General features: G+C 33.3%; 1 protein-coding gene across 6 annotated transcripts in view; it reads left to right on the forward strand.

The window, feature by feature from the left end:
- Positions 1-155: 155 nt before the first annotated feature.
- The window catches only part of LOC141556663 (DNA repair protein XRCC3-like), a 44898-nt gene continuing 20146 nt past the window's right edge, over positions 156-24907 (forward strand). Inside the window, exons 1-7 of one of the 6 annotated variants that reach the window (XM_074291171.1) lie at positions 156-278; positions 2665-2742; positions 3679-3812; positions 9925-9974; positions 10263-10353; positions 10629-10766; positions 19706-19918. In XM_074291171.1, coding sequence (XP_074147272.1) covers positions 10299-10353; positions 10629-10766; positions 19706-19918 — 406 coding nt within the window. In that variant the 5' untranslated portion in view covers positions 156-278; positions 2665-2742; positions 3679-3812; positions 9925-9974; positions 10263-10298. Of the gene's footprint in view, positions 455-2664; positions 2743-3678; positions 3813-9924; positions 9975-10262; positions 10354-10628; positions 10767-19705; positions 19919-24907 lie in introns of all 6 variants that reach the window. The other 5 variants (XM_074291168.1, XM_074291167.1, XM_074291170.1 and 2 more) reach the window with 5 other exon arrangements.

Below are 24907 nucleotides of genomic sequence, written 5' to 3' on the forward strand. Positions count from 1 at the left end.
TCATCCGCTCATGCGCAGGGAGGGAGGGGCGGGGCTGAGAGGCGGGCTATTCCCCTAGAGGCGAAAAGCACGAAGAGTAAGCCAATTAGCAAGCGGCGCCACGAAGGCATCTGCGCAAGTGATTGGAGGAGACGAAATCGCAGCCCGTCATTGGACCGGGCCGCCGCGCGGATGACGGACCGCGCCTACGGAGTTAAGGTGAGACAGATCCAAGCAGTGACGGATGGCGTGCGGGGTCTGCGCCGACTCCTGGATCTGAGATGCTCGCGGATGGCTAGGTGGGGTCCAGAATGGCCCAGTATCAGGATGGCTTTGGAGCTTGAGGGTGTATTGCGGCTCGTCGCAAGTCTTGGAGCTGATCCGCGGCCGGCGGGAAGGAACTTTAGATTCCTGTAAGGGCAGCCTTAGGAAGTAGAGGATGGGGCTTCCTAAGTACCGAGGGAAATCCCTTCTGGTAAGGGATTGCATCCCACCACCAGAGAACCCCTTCTTTAAGCCTGTCAGTGTGTGCATGTTGGATTGGAAACGCGGTATACTGGAGATTAGGACGCCTGAGGCGTAGGGGCGCGAGGTGTTGAGGGCTTAGTTAGAGGAGCTAAGTCATTGTGGAGCTAAAACTTAAGACATGGCAATTGATCCTATATGGGAACTCAGAGAGAGTGATGAGTCAAAAGAGGATTCTGTCCTAGGAAAAAAATAGTGAATGAGAAGGTGGGGGTGGGGGTGAAGGAGGAGACAATGAGTTTTGTTAAGAGTGAGTTTAGATGCCTGCGGGACATCCAGGTGAAGATGCCCATGAGACATGTGGAGATGTGGGGCTAGAGTTTAGGGCTGGAATTATATAGATTTGGGAGTCATCTGCGCTGAGAAACTGTGGGAACTTATGAGGTTATGTGGAGAATATGGATAGAGAAGAGGTCTCAGGACGAAGCTCTAAGGGATATGCATTCTTAGGAGATAAAATACTGACAGGTAGGGAGAAAACTAAATAAAATATAAATTCTACTATTTGGCACTTAAAGCTTTCTCAACCTGGCCCCTTCTTGTCTTTCTATTCCCTCCCTTACATGTTCTTTACTTGACTGGCATACTTTGCAATTCCTCCTATGTGACTTTCCATGTCCTGGCTCTTCTATTTTTCATTTGCCCTTCCTATCTGAAATGCCCTCTCAACTCACTTCTGTCTCTCAGAGTCATTGGTTTCCTTCAATGAGACTTTAATTTCAGCTCAAATGCTTTCTTTTGCCGGAAGTCTTTTCCGGTCTAATTAGATATTGATGCTTTCCCATCCAAGGTTACTTTGTTTTTGTTTCTGTTTATATGTGTTTGTTAACTTGTATCTCTATACTTTGTCTCCCCCCCCCATAGATGTAAACAACTTTAATTTTTGTTTTTGTATCCTCTGTACCTAAGGCAGTACCTGACCCATAGAAGTCATTTATTAAATAGGGTGTGTATGTGTGTCTGTCTGTCTGTCTGTTTGTCTGTCTGTCTCATGAATGCCCAGGCAGTGTTTTTGGCTAGATATTTAGATCTGGGAGTCAACAGTATAGAGACATAGAAAATATCTTTGAACCCGTGGTAAATGATAAGAGATACTACTATAAAGAAGGGATTGTCAATGCTTTTTTTTTTTGTCATGGTTGTCTGACATTCTAATGACACTTACAAACCTTTTAAAGACTTTAAAAAATAATTGATATTCAGGATTGCAAAAGACATCAGGTTTTAAGAGTACCTACTATTAAGAGAAAAGAGAAGTTTTAGAATAGCATGGAGATATTCTTTTGTGGGCAAAAAACATGTATAAGACATATAAAAAGCAGATATTCAAGAAGCTGTCTTTATTAGACTATAAACTCCCTGAGGGCAGCAACTGATAAGAATCCATTTAATCCAATAATTCCTCTATACAAGAATCAAACTTTGCATCATCCCCAATATGCAACATTATAGGTATTGTAATGTTGAATAGCTAGAAAGAACCTTGATGATCATGTAGCATTGTCATTTTATTGGTGAGGAAACTGAGTGCTAAAGAAGGAATGCCACTTATACAAAATAAGTTAGTGGCAAACCCAGAACCAAAATCCAAGACTCCTAACTCCTAGTCCAGTATTCTTTCTATTGCAAAATGATGCCCACCAGGACTAGTTCTAACCTTCTTTCCTTTTGTTACCATTACTCCCTACTTTTCTGATGCCTCATATCAGCAGTTTTCTGCTTGACTTTTTCCCATGACAACTGTCTAATTCCCCTCATGTTTTTCCCCAATATGTTAGGAGTGAGGTAACACTAAATTCAAAGGAAAACCCAGGCAACATTCTAGGGACTTGAGGAAAAGGAAGAAGAATCAGCAACCTTTTTGTGGATATATTAAGCACCTACTTTGAATGGTCCACTATATAACTCCACTAAAAATCTTCCAGTGACAAGTCATAGATTGGAGGAGACCCTAGGGTTCTTGGAGTCCATGCTAGTATACTGGAAGCCACTACCAACTTGGGGAGAATTTAAGAACAAACTATGTCTTAGGATCTGCCTTTCGAAGTGTATGAGGTCTTTATTACTAGAAAATTAACCACCAGTTGATCAAATTTTTTTTCCAAAAGCAAATCATGAAAATATTTACTTTTAATGGAGGATTTTTATTTTCTTTGGTAGGGAGAGTATTTACATGGGTGAAGTTAAAAACTTTTTGAAGTACTGACAATATATCATAGCCTCCTACCAGATTTCAAGGTAAGCTTCATAAAGTCAAGGACAAGATATTATTGAAACATTTGATAAAAATTTTTCAAAGTTTAAGTTTGATACATTTTGTTTTTACATTATGAACATTTACAAATTACTCCCACTTCATGAAGTCCTTTGTAACAAAGTAAAACAGTTATAACTAATAGTACAGTGGCATCTCTGGAAAGTACATCCAACATTTTATATCTATATCTCTTCCACTGTCTATTTTTTAAATAAACAGAAATCGTTTTGATACCTCCCATGCCCCAACTTAGGGGAAAAAACAGATTTCTTGTAATAAATACACATTGGCAATATTTTTTGAAAATGTAAACATTTTATGTTGACAACAATTTCTAGCAAGTACATAGTTCCTCAAGAACAAAGTACATTTCCCCAAAACAATTAAGCAGAATCATGCCTAATCATATGATTGCATGTCATAGAACTTGTTGCTTTCTACATTATGTTGTCCTACATTATATTGCTAATAAAAATGATGGATATGTTCTTTAACTTTGATAGTATGGCCATTTGTATTTGGCCAATATTGTTGTCTTTATTTAAATTACAATAGTAATTTCAGCATATGGTTATTTTATAGCACTCTTTTCTTTCTATATGACTTTGTTGACTAAGCCAATATTTGTTAATTATTTAACATTATTTTGATTCTAGTGTTTGTTATAAAAAATAATGATGCTATGGATATTTTTGTTCATATAATTTTTTTTTTTTTTTCCCTGTCAGCAGCCCTCTGGGGATATAAATCCAAGAATAGAAGCTTAGGTCCAATGCTATGAACAATTCAGTGATTTTTATTGAATTTATATATATGCAAATTAAAATGTTGGACTACTTCTCTGTCAGCATCTAGTTAATGTGTAAATCTTTGTAGAGATCCTTCAATATCGAATTTACTCTCCTTTTCCATTTTAGGAAGGCAGCTTGGAAAAGTGAAAAGAGAACTACGCTCAGAAATAAGCCCAAGTCCAAGGCCCACCTTTTACAAGGCTTAGCTGTATTATCTTGGACAAGTGACTTTACCTCTCAAAGCTCTGTTTTCTAAGACAGTAAGTTACAGAGAAAGTATAGATTAGCATGGGCTGAGAAAATTCTTTTTTTTTTTTTAAACTTTTGATTTTCAAAACATATGCATAGATAATTTTTCAATATTGACCCTTGAATAGCCTTGTGTTTCAGATTTTCCCCTCCTTTCCCCCATCCCCTCTCCTATATGGCAAGCAATCCACTATATGTTATACATATTAAAATATATGTTAAATCCAATATGTGTAAACATATTTATACAATTCTGAGAAAATTCTTTACCTGAAAAGTCCAGGTCTAGTTCCTAGCCTTATTAATTCTCTTTGCTAATTGGCTTTAATAGCGTTTCCTCAGAATTTTTCTAATTGCATTTTTCTGATTATTAGTAAATTTGAACAATTTTGAAAATGTTTGGCAGTTTAAATTTCTTTTTTTGAAAACTGCTTATATATTTTAACCATTTTTTCATTTGGTGAATAACTCATAATTTTTCATGTGTCTGGTCACCTTTCAAAGGTGGTATTGTTAGGGGACAATAGAATGTCTCATCTTTGTAGGATAATCACTAGAACTAAGAAAGGGCCTAAAAAGACTTCATGTATAAGATAGGATTTTGGCTGAAACCTGAAGGAAGCCAAGGAAGCTAGGAAATAGAAATGAAGAAGGTTGAGAATAACAGACATTTGGAATAGACTTTTGATAGTACATAAAGTAAGAAGACTGTCTTTTTTTGAGGAATAATAACAAGGAGGCCAATGTCTTTGGATCATAGAATATGTGGGGAAAGGAGAGTAGAGTATAAGAAAACTGGAAAAGGAGGGAAGGGCCAGGTTGTGAAGAGCTTTAAAAGCCAAAAATAGGAATATCTTGAAGATAATAAGAAACCACTAGAAATTTTTGAATTAGGGGAAGAGTGGAAGGAAGGGGTGACATGGCTAGACTTGCTTTTTAGGAAGATATCTTTGGCAGAGGAGAAATTAAAAGAAGAGAGACAAACTAGACCATATTTCAGTAAACCAGGCATGAGGTGAAGATTTTTACCAGGCTGGTGGCAGTGACAGGAGAGAAAAGAAGGCATGTAGGAGAAATATTAAGAAGATAGAGTTGGCAGAACTTGGCAACGGATTGGGTATGGAAGGTGAGAAATGAATTAAAGTTGACACCTAGCTAGGGTACTTGAGAGAAGAGATGATAAAGTCGTCACAAAAATAGGAAAGTTTGGAAGATGAAAAAGGTTTTTGGGAAATGATAATGAATCCAGTTTTGGACTTGCTGAGTTTAGGAAAGCTATAGGACACTTAACTCAAGATTATGGCTACTTGGAACTGTGAGACTAGTAGTCAGGAGAGGTTGGAACTGAATAAGTAGATCTGAGAACCATCTCCTTAGAGGTGATATTTGAATCCATGGGAGTTGATGAGTTCATCAAATGAAATAGTATAAAGAGAGGGGAAAAAGAGAACCCAGGAGAAAACCTGGAGAACATCCACAGTTAGTGGGTATGACTTAGATGAAGAAACAGAATGATAGAGAGAAAGAATGGTCAGAGAGAATCTGGAGACAATAGTGCCTCAAAAGACTAAAGAAAAGATAACATTCCGGAGAAGAGTATGAAGAGAAAGTCAAAGGTTGCAGAAGAGTTAAGAAGGAAGAAAATAAGCAAAGACCATGAGATTTGATAATTAAGACATCATTGGTAACTTTAGAGGGAACAATTTCAATTGATATATGAAGTTGGAAGCTAGACTGCAGAGTTAAAAAAAGAATTAGTCAGTACACATTTATTAAATGTTTATTATGTGCTAGGCACTATGCTAAGTGCTGGGGATATAAAGAAAGTTATAAGGTAGTCCCTCCCCTCAAGGAACTCATCTAATGAGGGAAAACAATACATAAAAAGAAGATGAAAAGATGGATGGGGGCAGGGGAAAGAGGGACAAAGTTCCCTGGCACAGAAGCTTGATGAAGTCATGAATTTAAAATAGGAAATGATCTGAGGAGATATGTTTTTTGTTTTTTTTTTTTCAAATTTATTTGCCCTTGAAGAATGATGAATTTCTGGAGATGATGAAATCCAGGAAAGTATCCAGATGGGAAATGAGGATAATTCCCTGGATATTATCCACTATTTAGTGGAGCATCTGAGAGGAGATTTTGATGTCTATTTTTCACCTTCTGCAATCAGATGGTAGACAATGAGAGGAGAGAAAGCAGAGCTACTGATTATAATTGGCCTTCTTAAAGAGTTTGTCACAAAAGGGAAAGAGATAATAAGGAGACAATAGCTAGTAAGGATGGTTGAATTAAATGAGAGTTTTTTCATAGTGAGAGAAATGGACAAGTTTGTAGATAATAAGGAAACAGTAAACAGGAAGAATTTGAATATTAGTGAGAGAAAGGAAGTTCTGGAGGAGACAGTCAGCTGGAGAAGTAATGGAATGGAATGGAATAGAATCTTGTTTGTGTTGTAGAGATATCATATGACTTTTGACAGATGTGAAAGAGGACATAATGTGGAAGTCCCCTGAGTAATGAAGAAGAGGAAGGAAAGGGAAGGAGCTCTCAGCAAATGGCCTCATATTTTTTGATGAAGCAAAATTGTCATGCCCTATGAGTTTCTTTTTTCAGTTTCCTTTTTCTACTGATTTTTTATTAAAGAGATTCAGACTTTCTTAGGAGAAATGAAAGCAAACCATTAATTTTATTTAAAAATCCACCTTTTGGGGCAGCTAAGTGGTGCAGTGAATAGAGTACCAGCCCTGAAGTCAGGAGGATCTGAGTTCAAATCAGATCTGACAATTAACACTTCCTAGCTGTGTGACCCTAGGCAAGTCACTTTAACCCTAATTACCTCAGCAAACAAACAAACAAACAAACTTCTGCCCCTGGTTAATAAAAATTACAAAAAATAAAAAATCCACCTTTTTTCACATAATGAGTTCTTTGCCAAATTAATTCTTCTGTTAGGAGCTATCTCTCCCCACCTTTTTTTTTTTCTTTATTTGTCTTGTTATTGAGAAATAAAACTTGTTATTTCAAACTGGCATTATTTTTAATAATTATCTGCTTGATAATTTTTCAGTCTTATTAATCCCCAAAATTCTAGAGCTCAAGTATCCACATTTTGGGTGAGTTAAACTTAGAAATACTGTTGCATTATTCTTTTTCCAGGAATTCCAATACTTCTGAGCAATTTTCTTGTATGGCTATATGAAATATACTATTCAGAATTTTAGTTTTATAATTTATTTTTGGAAGGCCAATGATTCTCAAATTCTCTTTTTCTTCTTCTTTTTTTTTTTTTTTGCTAAGGCAATTGGGGTTAAGTGACTTGCCCAGGGTCACACAGCTAGGAAGTGTTAAGTGTCTGAGACCAGATTTGAACTCAGGTCCTCCTGACTTCAGGGCTGATGCTGTATCCACTGTTTCACCTAGCTGCCTCGTCTCACTCTTATCTTCAAGCTCAGTTTTTTTTTTTTTTTTTTTTTTTTTTTTTTTAGTTTGCAGAGATCTCAAGCATTCTTTCACATTGTTCTTTTCACCTTGTTTTTATTTCTTAATTTTTTCTTCTATCAGCTATTTTGTTATATCATGATATACTCTGCTTCATTAAGATTTTCTATCTTCCATAATGTCAAGTTTGTCTTTTCAAATTCTTCAAGAGCTTGAATTTTCCACCATATTTGTAAATTCTTTTTTTTAGCTTCTCAGCCATTATCAGGATTCTTGTTATAGTTCCTTTCTAATTTCTGGAGGTCTAGTTATTGTTGCAATATTTTTCCTTTTTTTCTGCACATCTCTCCCTCAGTTTTATTTTGTAATATTTATTCATTGTATTATGAACCCTCTTTTATTTCTCCTTCTAGATGCAATCTCTTGGAATGTCATCAGCTTCCTCGGGTTTACACAGAATTTCTGTGCTGATGACTCCCAGATCTACACAGTCAGTCCCAGTTGTTCTCTGTCCTGTGTTGCTTATTGGATATTTCAAACTGGATACCTTGCTTGCTCCTTAAAATCAACATGCCTAACACTGTATCTACTGTCTTTCTATCTAATCCCTCCCTTCCTTCAAATATCCTATATGTGTCCAAAGAGCCACTATCTTTTCAGAGACTCCATTCACCTCTCTGGGTCACAGAGTATATATAATGATTTACAAAATCATTACCTATTATCCACTTTATAGAATTGGTGTGAAAATTGAAAGATACAATGCATATTAAATGTTCTGTAATTAGAGTTCCACTGCTAAAGATATATCTTTTCTCCTATTACATTTCACTTGGTTATCTTCTTTTTTTAGATGCGTTGTATGACTTATTTTAACAGATTTACAATTAATAAAGATAAGAATTATTTTTATATTTTTTACAAAACAGAACTTTTACTTTCATAGTTGTAGGGGTTTGAATGTTTTCCATTTCCCTCCTGTTTATTAACATAAGTATAAATGTATTGCTCTAAGGGCCTATTACCAACTTACCCTCACAAATGATGTTTTTAGATAACTGAAAATGACTCTGTATTAAAATTTTAATTTCTTTCTTAAATCTTACAGCCTTATTAAGTATAGGATCTTTAGTGAGTTCATCAGCTCAATGATAAACACATCTTGGGTGCAATTTGGCTGATTTCCTTTTGCTTATTAATAGCAAATCAAGAATAAAACTGGACTTATAAAACTGGTTTATAGCATTGTTTGTCACTCTCATGGAGGATAACTAGAACGTAATGGCTTTTTCTGTTCCTAAACAGCACAATATGTTGTAACATTCCAAAACTCCTAAATGGGATCTCAGAGTCATTCAAAAGCATTTGTCCGTATCCCATCCCACTCATATCCCAAAACACTAAACACCAAAATAATAAATAATACTTTCTTTCCTACATATTGATGGACATTTGGATAGACAACCATGGAGCATGTCTGTCAGTCCATACTGAATCTACACACATTTTTCATTTAAAAAAAAAAAATCCAAACTCTCATCAATAAACATGAACATTCCCATATATAGAGAAAACAAGAGAGTTGTTTGTGAATGCATGAATTTGTTATATATGGTTTTCTGATTGCTTATTGAATTTATCACAAATAACAAAATTGCACTGTTAATTTCTGAGTTCCTTTTTTTCTGTATATAATTTTTGTTTTATTAATGTCCATTTTTTCACCTCTGTCACTTCCCACCCCCACCCCCCATTATAACAAATAGTAATCGAGCAAAATAAATGAGCATGTTGGTCATGTCCAAAGATATTTTGTTATGGTTTTATATTTATTATTTCTTATTATAATAACATTCTATTACATTAGCATATCAAAATTTATTTAACCACTCCCTGATCACTTGACTTTTAAGTTATTTCAACTTTTTTTTTTATTACCATGTAGATAATGCTAACAGTATTTTTGTACAAATAATTTTTTAAAAATATCTATTGAGGAAATCTTTATGATATAATCTCAGTAATGGTATTACTAGTTCAAAATGTAATTCTTATCAACTAATTCCATATTTATAAAAAGATTATTACCATTTCACAATTTCATCAGACTATATTTTTTTCTTAGCCCCACTAGTACTGAATTTTATTATTTTTGACTATCATTGAAAATGTAATGGATGTAAAAAATAGGTCTGTTGTTTTGGTTTTCAGTTCCCAGTTGTAACAGTTTCTTATGAGGTTAATGATAATTAATATTTATCTTTTGAAAATTATTTTTATATCCTTTGTATACTCATTTAGGGAATAAATTTTATATTTATAAATTTATATCAGTGCCTCATAGGTTATGTATATCAAACATCTATTAGAAATGCTTACCTTTTAAAAAGACTTCTTACTTAATCTAGGTTTTGTTTCCTTTTTTATTTTCGATGGATTGCTTTTTGTTATATGAAAGCTCATATTTTTATGTAATGACATTTCTGTATTTGTGTAGTTCTCAAGATACTTCAAAGAATAGAAGAAGATATCAAATGACCAGAAAAAATTGTGGCCATATTCTGTCAAAAAAAGATGATTGGGAAAACAAGAATAATACCAAGTCATATGCCTGCTTTTGCTGTCTCTGTAAAATCTTTATAATAATGATCCATACATGTCTTCTACTTTCCTTACTTCCAGCTGGGAGAAAAGAAGAGAGAAAGGAAGACAAACAACAATAAGTAAAAAAGGTTGGGAGAAAGAGGGAAAAAAAGAATATCAGGAGGAATCACAGTCAGTACTGTTTTGAAGATTATATTACATAACAAATACATATATACATAACAAATTACATATTTTAAAAAGAATGGAAGTTCTACATAATAGATGTAGTTTTACATACAATCTTTTTATTTTATGGCATAAATAAAAATGCTCATTTTATTTGATTTTTGTTAAATGAAAAACAGCTTAAAAGAAAAAAGTTACTTGAATCAGTTTTTTTTTACCTTATGTTTTGATGTTTCTTTTATTCATAGGAGATTACTCAAATCTGTAGTATATACATGTAAGAAATGGATTGGGACCAACTAGAATTGAATCCTAAAGTTATTACTGCTGTTAAGAAAGGTAATTTTAGATGCATTATAACTTATTTATTTTTTCTGAGCCAATTGGGGTTAAGTGACTTGCCCAGGATCATGGAGCTAGGAAATATTAAGTATCCCCTGCGCCATCTAGTGCCCCTGCATTAAAGGTATTTTTAAGGTATTTTTTTTTACAGTTGGTGTGAGAATGAGTTCAAATTGTCTTTTTAAATTGCTAATTAAAATCTGCAAAAGAAAAAAAATTTGTTCTGACAATTGTTTTGATCCACTTTGCTGTATTTGTGCTCCTCATTTCAGCCAAACTGAAATCAATAAAGGAAGTTTTGCATCTTTCTGGACCAGATTTGCAGAGACTAACAAAACTGTCCATCATTGATGTCCAGCATTTATTGAAAACAGTCTCATTAGCACTAAGGAATAATTGTGTTCTGACAGGTAATACCAAAATGAGAAAAATTTGCTTGGCACTTTTTTTTGAGATAATAAATTGCATAAAAATTGATTATTACCAAAGTGAATTCTGGAATGATCATTGGCACAGAAAGTTTTGATCAAAGTTATACTGTCATAAATTAGGTTTCCTTCATATTTCAGAAATCTACATGATTATCATATATCCAAGCAAAAAAATGTTGATATCAATTCTGAGGCTATTAGGTAGTAAAAGAGGTAGAATGCTGGATTTGGAATCAATAAGAACTGAGTTCAAATCAAACCAAGGGCACTCATAGTTCTATGACCCTGGCAAATCATTTACTTGCTGATTGCCTCACTTTCTTTAACTGTAAAATGGGGATGATAGCAACTATTTCCCAGGGTTGATTAGAGAATAAAAATAAGGTAATAATTGAAAGCATTTGCAAACCTTAATGCATTATATACATATTAGTTGTTATTGTCATTTACTTTTTAAAAATCATTTTTAATAATAACTTTTTATTTTCAAAATCTTCAAAAAAGATAACTTTTCAACATTCATCCTTGGGAAACTTTGTGTTTCAAATTTTTCTCCCTTCCTTCCCTTCACCTCCTCCCTAAACAGCTAGTAATCTAATCTATGTTAGACATGTGCAGTTTTTCTATGCATATTCCCAAATTTATCATGCTGCACAAAAAAAAAAAAATCAGGTCAAAAAGGAAAAAAATGAGAAAGAAAAAAAAGCAAGGAAACAACAACAAAAGTGAAAACACTATGTTATGATTCACATTCAATTTCTATAGTCCTATTTCTGGATGCAGATGATTCTCTCCATCACAAATCTATTGGAATTGGCCTGAATCATCTCACTGTTGGAAAGAGTCATGTCCATCAGAGTTAATCATCACATAATCTTGTTGCTGTGTATAATGTTCTCTTGGTTCTGTTCACTTCACTTAGTATCAGTTCATTTAAATCTTTCCAGGCCTTTCTGAAATTATCTTGCTCATCATTTTTTATAGAACAATAATATTCCATAATATATATATTCCATAACTTATTCAGCCATTCCCCAACTAATGGGAATCCACTCCATTTCCAGTTCCTTGCTATCACAGAAAGAGCTGCTACAAACATTTTTGCACATATGGTTCCTTTTCCCTTTTTTATAATCTCTTTTGGGATACAGATTTATATCCAAGTCAACTATAAAGGACCTATGAAGGAAGATGTTATACACCTCCAGAGAAAGAATTGATAGATAATAATATACCATCTATGTGTTTGGTTTTTCACCCACATGTATGCATGCATGTAAATGTGTGTGCCTGTCAAATTGCAGCCATACATGCTTATGGATATATGTACATAGATATGTGTGTTTATCTCTGTCAAATGCTAGCCTTCTCTGGTGGAGGGTAGGGACAAAGGAAGGGAGATAGTTTAGAACTTAATATGTAACTGAGAATAAGAATTAAATTTTTAAAAAGACAAAATGGAATTTTGATTATATTAAATTAAAGAGGTTTTGTACAAATAAAATCAATGCAGCCAAGATTAGAAGGGGAGCAAAAAACTGGGGAAAAAATTTTATATCTGATAAAGGTTTAACTCTAAAATATATAGAGAATTGACTCAAATGTATAAGAATACAAGTCATTCTCCAGTTGATAGATGGTCAAAGGATATGAACAGACAATTTTCACAAAAAGAAATTAAAACCATTTCTAGGCACATGAAAAGGTGCTCTTAAGTTACTATTGATCAGAAAAATGTAAATTAAGACAACTCTGAAATACCTCTACACACCTCTCAGATTGACTAAAATGATAGGAAAAGATAATGATGAATGTTGGGAAACTGGGACACTAATACATTATTGGTGTAATTGTGAACGGATCTAGCCATTCTGAAAAGCAATTTGGAACTATGCTCAAGAAATTATCAAACTGTGCGTACCCTTTGATCCAGCAGTGTTTCTACTGGGCCTATATCCCAAAGAGATCTCAAAGGAGGGATAGGGACCCACATGTGCAAAAATTTTTGTGGCAGTCCTTTTCATAATCACAAGAAACTGGAAACCAAGTGACTGGCCATCAGTTGGAGAATGCTGAATAAGTTATGGTATGTGAATGTTATGGAATATTATTGTTTTATAAGAAACGATCAGGAGGATGATTTTAGAGAGGCCTGGAGAGACTTACATGAACTGATGCTAAATGAAATGAGCAGAATCAGGAAATCATTGTAGACAGCAACAACAAGATTATATGATGATCAATTCTGATGGATGTGACTCTTTCCAATAGTGAGGTGATCGAGGCCAATTCCAATGAGCTTGTGGTGAAGAAAGCCATCTATACCCAGAGAGAGGACTGTGGGAACTGAGTGTGGATCACAACATAACATTTTCACTCTTTCTGTTGTTTTTTGCTTGTTCTTATTCATTTTATTCTTGATCTTATTTTTCTTATGCAGCAAAATAATTGTATAAATGTTTACATATATTGGATTTGACATATATTTTATTATGTATAACGTATATTGGATTGCTTGCTATCTAGGGGAGGAGGTAGGGGAACGGAGGGGAAAATTTGGAACACAAAGCTATTGCAAGGGCCAGTGTTGAAAAATTATCCATCCATGTGTTTTTAAAATAAAAAGCTTTAATCATTCTCCAACTGATAAATGGTCAGAGGATATGAACAATTTTCAGACAAAGAAATGAAAACCAACAGTTTAGTAGTGTCCCAGTTTTTCAATATCTCCTCCAACATTTGTCATTTTCCCCTTCTGTCATTTTAGTCAATCTGGTAGGTGTGAGATGATATCTCAAGGTTAAATTCTCTTTGTGTTTGAGATATGAGATCTATCTCTGAAAAACTACCTGTAAATTTTTTTTTTTTTTACCAATTTTCTGCTTTCCTTCTAATCTTAGATACATTGTTTTTATTTGTATAAAACCTTTTGAATATGATGTAATAAAAATTATCCATTATACATCTCACAATATTCTTTCTCTCTTCTTTATTCATAAATTCTTCTCTTTTCCATAAGTTTGATAGATAATATATTTCATGTTCTTCTAATTTACATGTGTGTGTATGCCTTTCCTTTATATCCAGATCATGTATCCATTTGGACCTTATCTTGGTAAATGATGTAAGATATTGATCTATACTCAGTTTCTACTAGATTGCTTTCCAGTTTTCCCAACTTTTTTTTTTTAACCAAATAGTGAATTCTTATCCCAAAAAGCTCAAATATTTATATTTGTGAAATATAAGGATATTATAATCATTTGCTACTATATATTGTATATCTATTCTGTTCTACTGATCCACCTTTCTTTTTCTTGGCCAGTACAAAATAATTTTGATAATTGCTGGCTTGTAGTTTAAGATTTGGTACAACTAAACCTTCTTCTTTCACATTTTTTTTCCATTAATTCTTTGATATTCTTGACCTCATTTTCTTCCAAATGAATTTTTTCTTTTTCTAGCTCAATAAAAAATTTTTTTGGTAATTTTATTGGAATAGCATTGAATAAATAGATTAGGTAGAATTATCATTTTTATTATATTGGCTCTAACCCCCCCATGAACAATTAATATTTCTCCATTTATTTAAATCTGATTTTACACAGCCAATTTCTGTTTCCTTCTACCAACGCTCCTGCAAAGATCTCATTTCCTTTCCCCATTTTTCTTCCCTCATTTAAGATCCTTTTTAAATTCTTCCAAGAGAGTCTTTTGAGTTGAAGATCATTCACATCCCCCTTTGAGGCTTCATCTAAAGGCATTTTGTCTTTACTGTCCTCAGGGTTTGAGTTCTGTTCTTCCCTGTCTCCACAGAAGCTATCTTTTGCTTTTTCTCATTTTTAAAAGTTGAGATCTGCTCCTAGGGCACAAGAGAAATTGTTTCAAGCATCCCCTCTGTACTAGGTGGGCCTGCTTACTGGGATTCACAGTTCACTATTTGCCCTTTGTAGTTGCATTACAGGTCTTACAGCTAGTTTGCAGGTACACTGGCCTTTTGAACCAAGACAGAGAAGCCAACACTGCTATATTTTGGCTAAGAGACTTCCACTAGACTTCCCTTCCAGGGATTCTACACTCTGAGGTTTCTAGCATCTTATTTGCATTGGGCTGTGTCTCTCCACACCCCCCACACAATTGAAATCAACTTTTCCTGAAGTCCTTCCAAGATATCTTCTGCTGTAAATTTGTTATACTCCAAATATTTTGTCACTTCAAAATCCATTCAGAGGCTTGATCTAGTGTTGATCTGAGGGAAGCCAGGAATAGCTCAGGCAAAATCCTATCTATTCTTTAACATCTCAGTTTGGCCCCTATTCTGACTTTATTAGTATAAAAAGTGTTTTATAGTTATGTTCATGTCATTCCTGGATTTGTGTTGACAGGTATATTCCCAGATATAGTATGCTGTCTACAGTTATTTTAAATGGGATAACTTTTTGCAGGGTTTTGTTGATGATATATGGAAATGTTAATGATTTATGTGAGTTTATTTTATATTCTGCTACTTTGTCAATATTATTGTTTCAACTAGCTTTTTTTTTTGCTGAATTTCTAGGATTTTCCAAAGATATCATCTATATCTTCTACAAGAAGAGATAATTTTATTACCTCATTGCTCATTCTGATGACTTATTTCCTTTTCTTCTCTTATTGTTAGCATTGCTAACATTTCTAGTACAAAGCTGAATAATGTTGGTGATAGTCAACATTCTTGTTTCACTCCTGATCTTATTGAGAAGGCTGAAGCTAGAAAACTTATCCCCATTCTGGGTAATACTTTATCATGGTTTTAAGTAGACACATCATTTTAAGGAAAATTCCATTTATACCTATACATTCAAGTATTTTTAACAGGAATAGGAATGAGCATTTAATTTTGTCAAAAGCTTTTTCTTTATCTGTTGATGTAATCATATGATTTTGTTACTTTTATTATTGATATAATCAAATATGTCAATAATTTTCCTTATATGTTAAACTATCCCTCTATTCCTGATATAAATTCTATTTGGTCACAATGTCTTTGTGATATATTGTTGCAGTCTTATAGTTTATTTAGGATTTTTGCAAACATCAGTGAAATTGCTCTGCAATTTTCTTTCTGGTTTTGCTTTTTCAGGTTTGGGTATCAGTATGTTTCATAAAAGGAATTTGGTAGAACTCCTTCTTTGTTTATTAGTCCAGATAATTTATTTAATATTAGAATTAATTGATATTTCAATGTTTTCGTAGAATTTGTAAATCCATCTGGTCCTGATGCTTTTTTCTTAGGAAATTCATATGGCCTATTCAATTTCTTTTTCTAAAATAGATTTATTTAGATATTTTATTTGCTTTTCTGATGACATGGGCAGTTTATATTTTTGTAAATATTCATTTCACTTAGGTTATTAAATTTTTGACATATAATTGGCAAAATAATTTGTAATAATTCCTTTGATTCCATCTTCCTTAGTGGCATATTCACACTTTTCATTTTTAACATTAGTGATTTGGTTTTCTCTCTTTTTTTTGTCATATTGACCAGTGACATCTATTTTATTGGTTTTTTTTTTTTTTTTTTCATAAAACCAACTGAGTTTTATTTATTAATTCAGTAGTTTTCTTACATTCAATTTAATTAATCTCATCTTTAATTTTTAGGTTTTTTCAATAAGATGTTTAATTGAGTTTTAAAAAATTTGTTCTTTTTTTAGTTTTTAAAATTGCATATCCAATCCCTTGATCTGTTCTTTCTCTTTTTATTGATGTAAGTATTTAGAGATACACATTTCCCCCAAGTGCTGCCTTAACTGCATCCTGTAGATTTTAGTATGTTGACTTATTTATTGTTTCTATGACATGTTCTTTAACCTACTCATTCTCTAATATTAGGTCATTAAAACACCAGTTAATGTTTGATTTTTTTAAAAGACTTAAAGCATTTATTGATGTATGAAGTTGTGTTTCAGGATTATTTCATTCCATTTTTTAATAGGCTCATCCTTACTAAAGTACAAAACAAAGTGTAATTTAAAAGAAAAAATATGTCAATATTTGACAAAGTATAAAGGAAAAGCAGCTTAACAAGTCCTGAGAAAACAAGCAAATTTAATAGGGAGCTATAAACTGGAGGAGTTGTTGCTTTCTTGTTAACCATTTTATCTTTTTTGTTTGAAGTAGAAATTGCTGTTTTGATTTGATTATCTTTTGAACTTGAATCCAGATCTTCTTTGTCCCCAAAGTTGCTTTGAGGACCTATGCTTAAGTTCTTTCTCTTGCTTGTAATTTTTTTTTGCAGCTTTTCTTAGTTATTTTCACTTTTACTAAAAACCAAAAAGAACTCTTAAAAAAAAAAAAAATAGATGCTTCAGAAAATTGTGTCTATCAGAGCAAACTAAGGTTCAGAGAGTTGGTTCATAAATACCTGTATACGACTTTCATATTATGTCAAATTAATCAGACTCACTTTATAAGAATTTCTTTCCTACATTCAAAATATTAACATTTAAGTAAGGTTTAATTTAGCAAGTATTTCCTGACATGGTGATGCAAGCCTGTTATCCCTGTTCTGAGCATGGCTGTCACTAGTGGATTGCTTGCCCACTAGAGGGCAGAGCAACAACATGATCAATTATCTACACAGCTGTCCACATTTAAGTCCGGCACTCATATGGTGAGCCTTCAGAGCAGAGGGATACTTGGCTTCTAAGGAGGGTCAAACCAGCTAGGTCAGAAATGGGGTAGTGAGAGTGTGCCTATGACTGCTGCATTTGTAGACTGGGCAGGATAGGAAGATCCTATCTCAACAATGACAAAATAAAATACACCAAAAAATCAATTGACATATTTTTGAGTGCTACTATGTGCAAGACCTTTTGGTTACCATTGTTGGGAATACAAAGACGAATGAGTCACATTCTCTACTCTTAAGAGATGTATAGTCTATTTGAGAAAGAAGCTAAACATGAATAACTAGATACAAGATAATTCTGTAGTTCAGAGAGGAAAAAAAAAATCACTTTTGATTCAGATAATCAAGAAGGCCAATCAGGAAAAAGGCATGGGAGCCTTTTGTAGGATTGATAGAAATCAGAGAGGCAGCCCTGATGGGACAAAACCTTTTTAGCACTTCACGAGGAAGGGAATGATGATATTAAATTCTGAAATTGTATATAGGCATTAGGGCCATATCTCTTAGTGATTCACTTCTGAATAGGAGATACTCTTCTTCATATGCAACAACAGCATTATTGTAGACCATGTATCATCAATCTGGATTCTTACTGTCACAAGATCGGTTTACGATGTGATTGAAAGTGGGGCATCCCCGCTACCTACCTCATACCTGCTGCTCCATTTCTCAGTGAGGTCCCATAATAGTCCTAGTAAAATGGCAAAGAAGGCATAGGTCTTAGGAGTTTGGAGAGAGAATGGTTGCATCTTCTGGAATAGTAGACCACCAACAGGAGAAGTGTGAATATGAGAAGTATGTGAGGGTGGTATAGATCAGTGATAGGCAAAGAGAAAATAATAAATGGCATGCCTTTTTTGTACAAGAAAAGCTGAAAAACAGTGTGATGAAGAAAGAACTAGATGTACAAACGAGGAGAAACTTAGAGCTTTTTGTAAAGTGGATTGTATTATAGTCTTTCATGGGTCAGGTTCAAGAAGGCTCATCTTTCTTCATACTCTCAAGCACTTAGCATGGTGCTTGGCATCTCATAGGGCATTATCTAAATGCTTATTCTTTTCTCCTAGACCACATGGTTCCTCAGAGCATTCAGGATTTTGATATTAATGTTAATATCTTTTATATTTTCATAAGCTCTTATGATTTTCAGAGTGCTTTTACATCTATTTGCTGAGAAACAGACTGGTACAGTGAAAGGAGCAGCAGTCTTAAAGTTAAAAGACCTGAGTTCAAGTTCTAATTTTTGCACTACACAAATCACTTCTCTTTGTCTCAGTTTTTTCACCTGTAAAATAGGAAAAATGACATTTCCACTACCTTTCTTGCTTTCTAAACTCTAAAGCACTAAATAATAATATGTATTGTTATTATTTTTATTTTAAATTCTCATATTGTTATTATTATTCTTATCTCTCTCATTTGAAGCAGGTGAGGTATAAAGAGAATATTTACCCCCATTTCACGGATGAGGAATCTGAGATTGAGAAAGACAAAGTGAAATTCTTCTACTGTAAATATGCAAAGCCTCATAATTGTGTCAATTGAAAACTTGTCAAACATCCACCCATCTGTAGATGCAGATAATGATTCAGACTTAAATAGAATTAGCCACATGGTATGGTTAGGTAGGATATGTATAATTGAATTTTCCAAGAAGGATATCAGCTCCTGATTGTGTTCTAACCAATTTAATATCAAGCTGTGCACATAAGAAACTTTTTTGTGCTAGACAAAACATATCATTGCATTTTTCCTCTGACTTTAACATTTCATTTGTGCCTCTGTTTTGTTTATGCATTTTTTGTATTGTTATTCATTGTAAATGGGTTTAAAGCCCCCATCATCTAAGCACATGATAATAATGATTCACTTTTAATAACACCTTGTAATTCACTTTATATTATGTAAATGAGTAAATATAGTCATTTAATTCCCATAATTTTGTGAGACAAACAGTACAAGTATCTCTGCTAAGAAAAGCCACAAAGAGTCAGACATAACTGAACAATAATGAACTAAGTATTAAAAAAAAAAAATAGCCATTCAGTAATCCTGACTAGCCTACTTTTTTCCTAGGAGTTATATTGGTAACCAAATAAACCAAATAAGCTTCTGGTATGACAAGTATCTATGATGACTTACCTAGAGAAGACATTCTTTGCAAAACTTAAATGTTGATTTGTTGATTCTAAATGAAAACTGTTTAGTGGCACTTCATTTCTTTCTTTTTAAAATCCTTAAGCACTTCAGATATATCAACAGAAAGAGGAATTCCCAGTACAGCATAAGAAACTCGGCATTGGCTGTTCAATACTTAATAGACTTTTAAGAGGTGGTCTCCCCCTGGTGGGAATTTCAGAGCTTGTTGGACAGAGTTCGGCTGGGAAGACTCAGATTGGCCTTCAGCTCTCCCTCTGTGTGCAATATCCTTATGAGTATGGAGGACTAGAGTCAGGTAAGCATAAGACACTTATTTGATTATATGTTTCCATATTTTTTTCTGTAGAGTTGGAGGCTTCTGAAATTGGCATATAAATAAATAATTTCTTTTAAATGAGCTCCTAAATAAAGTAGTAGAGGCCTCCATTAAGATTTCCCCAAATGCTAAACTCAGGCATATAAAGTTAGATCACAACCTATTTACATGAAAAAACTGTAGGTACCTGGTACATTATAATTACTATTATTTCTACAAAATATAAAAAGGCCATAGGAATACCAACCTATTAATGTGTATAGTATTTATGGAAGAATGTGACCAGTATTATACAATAACAACAAGATTATGTGATGATCAATAGTGATGGCCTTGATTCTTCTTAATAATGTAGTAGATTTGGGATGGAAAATGCTAAGTCATATCCAGAGAGAGAGCTATAGAGACTAATTGTGCATTGAAGCATAGGAATTTTACCTTTTTCTTTGTTTGTTTTTTTCTTCTGGAATTTTTTCCTTTTGGTCTGATTTTTCTTGCACAATATGACAAATTTGGAAATATGTTTAAAAGGATTGCAGATTGCTTGCTTTCTTAGGGAAGGAGGGAGAAAAATTTGGAAGACAAGATTTTGCAAGGGTTAATGTTGAAAAATTATCCATGCATATTTGAAAATAAAAAACTTTAATTAAAAAAAAACTGTTCTAAATTTTTCTCCCCACCCCCACCCCTACATGGCAACTAATCCAATATATAGAACACAAAGTTTTATAAAAATGAACTATCTTTACAGGTATTTGGAAAAATAAAGAACTATTGAAAAAGGGAAAAAATTACTTTCTTCTTAATTATCAAACATTTTTCTTCCTCCCACCTCCTATTTTACCCCTAAAAAAAACCTTCACTCATAATGTTCATAATTAAGCAAAACAAAGTCTCATATTGACCCTGTTCAAAAATGTGTGTTTTACTCTGCATATTTAGTCCATTACTTCTGTGTCAAGAAGTGGATTGATTGCATGCTTCATCATCAGCCCTCTGGAATAATTTTGATCATTATGTTAATCAGAGTTTTTAAGTTTTTCAAAATTTTTTTGTTTTCTGATATTGTTGTTACACTGTACATTTTATTTGAGTTCTATTTACTTCACTCTGCCTCAATTCATACAGGGCTTTCTAGGTTTCTCAGAAACTGTCTTTTTCATTTTTTACAGTCTGATAATTTCTGATTATACTCATATTCATAACATAATTTGTTCAGTCATTCTCCAGTTGATTCTTTTAGTTTCCATTTCTTTGCCACTACAAAAAAAGAGATGCTACAAATATTTTTTTTTTATCTACTGGATCTTTTCTTCTTTCTTTGATTTCTCTGGAGTATAAACCTAGCTGTGGTATTTCTGGGTGTAGTATTTTGATTGGAATGTTTTCTAGGATAGTTGTACCAAACTACCAGCAATGCATTAGTGTTCCCATTTTCCTGAGGCCCTTCCAACATTTGTCATTTTTCTTGTCAATTTTGCCAGTCTGATGGACATGAGGTAACACCTAAGAGTTACTTTAATTTGTATTTCTTAGATTATTAGTGATTTATAGAATTCCTTTGTTTGTTGATAGCTTTGATTTCTGACTTTGAAAACTACCAGTTCATGTCTTTTGACTACTTATGTTGAAGAATGGTTCTAAATTTTATAAATTTGAATCTTTTCTTTATATATCTTGGACATGAGAGGAGGAAAATGTTTTTAGTAGAAACCTGAGAAATTATATGCAACTTATTTATGACTTTTCTTTGAAGAGTTTAACTTCAAGGACCTACAAAACTAATTTCTTAAAAGTTCCATTATTTGTCATCTTTGTTGATAATTTCTTGGCATCATCTATACAAAAAAATTAACTCATCTTTTCCTAACCCCCAACTTTGTCCCTTTTGTCAGCTTACTTATTTCTGTTACCAGGATAACCATCTTCCCATTTATGTACAGCTCAAAATTGTGGAGTTATCTTTTGCTCTTCTATTCTGTCACCCCACTATGTTGTTCTAGTCAGTTGCCAAGCCCTGTCTATTCTCCTTCCACAGTAACTCTCATACCCTTTCCCTTTTCTGCATTTATGTTATCATCAACCTATTTCAAGTCTTGACACTTTCCCCCTAGATTAGTGGTGTCAAATTCAAACAGAAGAAGATCTCTGCTGACTAATATTGACTTAGAAAACCTCAAATTAACATATATATTATATTTTTATTTATTTTGTGAAACCTTTCTCAGTTGCATTTTAATGTGTTTTGTGGCAATATGCTGCCCCTCTATGAGTTTGATACCTCTGCCCCAGAGTGTTGTAATGATTTCCTCACTGATATACCTGTCTCTGATCTCCTCTTATCTAAGCCATTTTTCATACAACTGCTAAAAATAATCTTCCTAATATGCAGATCTGACTATGTCATTCCTTTCTGATATACCTCAGTAGGTTCCTGTTAGCATTAAGTTCAAATATAAGCTCCGTAGAATGGCCTTCAGAATCTTCAACACCATCTCTATTCTACCTTTCCAATCATATTTCCCATTATTCTCTTTTATACATCCTTTGTTCTTGCCAAATTAAATAATTAACTCTTTCTTAATCTTATTTTTCTCTTTTGTATTCCATATATTAACATAGATTATCCCACTTGCAAGAAACATACTTCTTCCACATCTCCATTTATCAAAATCTACTTGTTTAATAGTATTTTCATTTTTTGTTTGTTTTCTTTCTTGTGGTTTTTTTTCAAACCCTTTTGGTCTGATTTTTCTTACACAACATGACAAATATGGAAATATTGTTAAAAGGATTGTACATATATAATCTATGTCAAATTGCTTGCTATCTGGGGAGAGGGGAAAGTAAAAAAGGGTGTAAGAAAAGTTTAGAACACAAAATCTTACAAAAATGAATGCTGAAAACTATCTGTACATATATTAGGAAAAATAAAATACTATTAGAAAATGAAAGAATTCCCCCCGCAAAAAAAAAAAAAAAAGAGAGAGAAATTCACTTGTTGAAGGCCCAGCTCAATTAATATCTCTTCCATGATGCCTTTCCTGATATTCCCACACTAAGTGATCTTGTAACTAGAGATTAATGGTAATATGAAAGACGAGAAAAATGATACTTTGTTCCTTTGGGGGGAGACTGAATGGATTTGGCCCAGCAATTTGGCAATGTAGTCCTAGTTTCTGTTCTATACATGTTCTTTCAGAGCATGTATAGAAATACTGAGAATTCTTCTTTGCTTTTTAGTGTTCCCCTAGCACAGATGATGGAACAATTGAAAGGAATAGAGAGAGCTGGAAGGAATCTTAGCAATCATGAGTAAGTGGTTTCTAAACTTTGTGTATTAGTATCCCCTTTATTACATAAAAATGGCTACACTACTCTCCCTTTTATTTTTTAAATCCATGCAAATAATTTTCTTAACTCATATTGTATTCAAACAAAAGTAAGCATTTATTATCATTTTGTAACACATAAATATACAATAAAAGTTATATAATATGCTTATATATTTTTGTGGTTTTCACATAACAACATAATATGATTGTGGATGAGGCAAACAAAGTCATCTGTAAAATGAGCTGGAGAAGGAAATGGCAAACCACTCCAGTGCCAAGAGAATCCCAAAAGTGGTCACAAAGAGTCAAACATGAATTGAAATGATTAAACAACAAAAATTATGTGTTTGTGACCTCTCTCTCTCTCACTGCCTCTCTATATATCTACATTTATATTCATATCTCTGTGTGTTAATGTGTGTTTTTGGAGAGAGAAGGGCAGATGACAGGGAGTCAATATGTTTTAAAATGTCTAATAATTTTGGTCATTTCTTCCAATTTTTCCTCCAAGAGGAGGAAATGCTCCTCAGGAGGAGTGCCTACTCCTCAAAGAAGCAAGAAAACCCTGATCTAGATCAATTCCCTTCTTACAGATGATAGGGAATTATGTGAGGCACAGGGAGACAAGTGATGTTCCATATTGAATAAAATCCCTTCTTTCCGGGCTTCTTTTTTCTGTTCCCTCTCCTGCTGGAAAGCAGTTCTTCCTCTTCTGCCCTCTCTATGAAGACTTTTCCCAACTGCTTTCTAGATTTCCCAACAGTTTTTGTGAGATTACCATCTGACATTACTATCCCAAAAGTTTGGATCTCTGTGTTTATCAAGCACAAGTGTGTGTACCTAATCTGTTCCATTGATCTCCCATTTTATTTCTCAGTACCACATTATTTTGATTATTATAACTTTGTAATAGAATTTGAGATTTGGTACACATCTTTGTATTTTCCTTTATATTTTCCCCATTAATTCCCTTAATATTCTTGACCATTTGTTCTTCCAGATGAATTTTGTTATTTTTCCTTTTAGCTCCATATAATAATTTATTGATAGTCTGATGGTATGCCACTGGAAAAAAATTCATTTATTTAGGTAGATTGTCATTTTTATTATATCAATTCAGTTTCTTTATGAGCAATGAACATTTTTTTCATTTGTATAGATCTGAGTTTTATGTGAAAAGTGTTTTTGAAATTGTATTCATATGGCTCTTGGTAGGTAGACTTGCAAGTATTTATTGTTATCTGCATTTGTTTTAAATGGAATTTCTCTTATTTCTTGCTGCTGGACTTCACTGGTAACAATTAGAAATTCTAATAATTTGCAAGAGGTTTTAAGTCCTACAACTTTGCTGAAATTGTACATTATTTTAAATATTTTAATTGATTATCTATGATTCTCCAAATATATCATTATATCATCTATAGAGAAAATCAATAGCTTTGTTTCCTCATTGCTTATTCTGATACCTTCAATTTTTGTTCTCTTTTTGTTAAAGCTAATTTTTCTTGTACAATATTGAATAATAGTAGGTCATCATGGGCAGACTTGATTTATACAAGTTATTGAAAGGCTTCTAGCTTATCTCCATTACATATCATGTTTGCTGTTGGTTTTAAGTAAATATTATTTCTCA

This window comes from Sminthopsis crassicaudata, chromosome 2, assembly GCF_048593235.1.
Source record: "Sminthopsis crassicaudata isolate SCR6 chromosome 2, ASM4859323v1, whole genome shotgun sequence".
NCBI classification, from domain to species: Eukaryota; Metazoa; Chordata; class Mammalia; order Dasyuromorphia; family Dasyuridae; genus Sminthopsis; species Sminthopsis crassicaudata.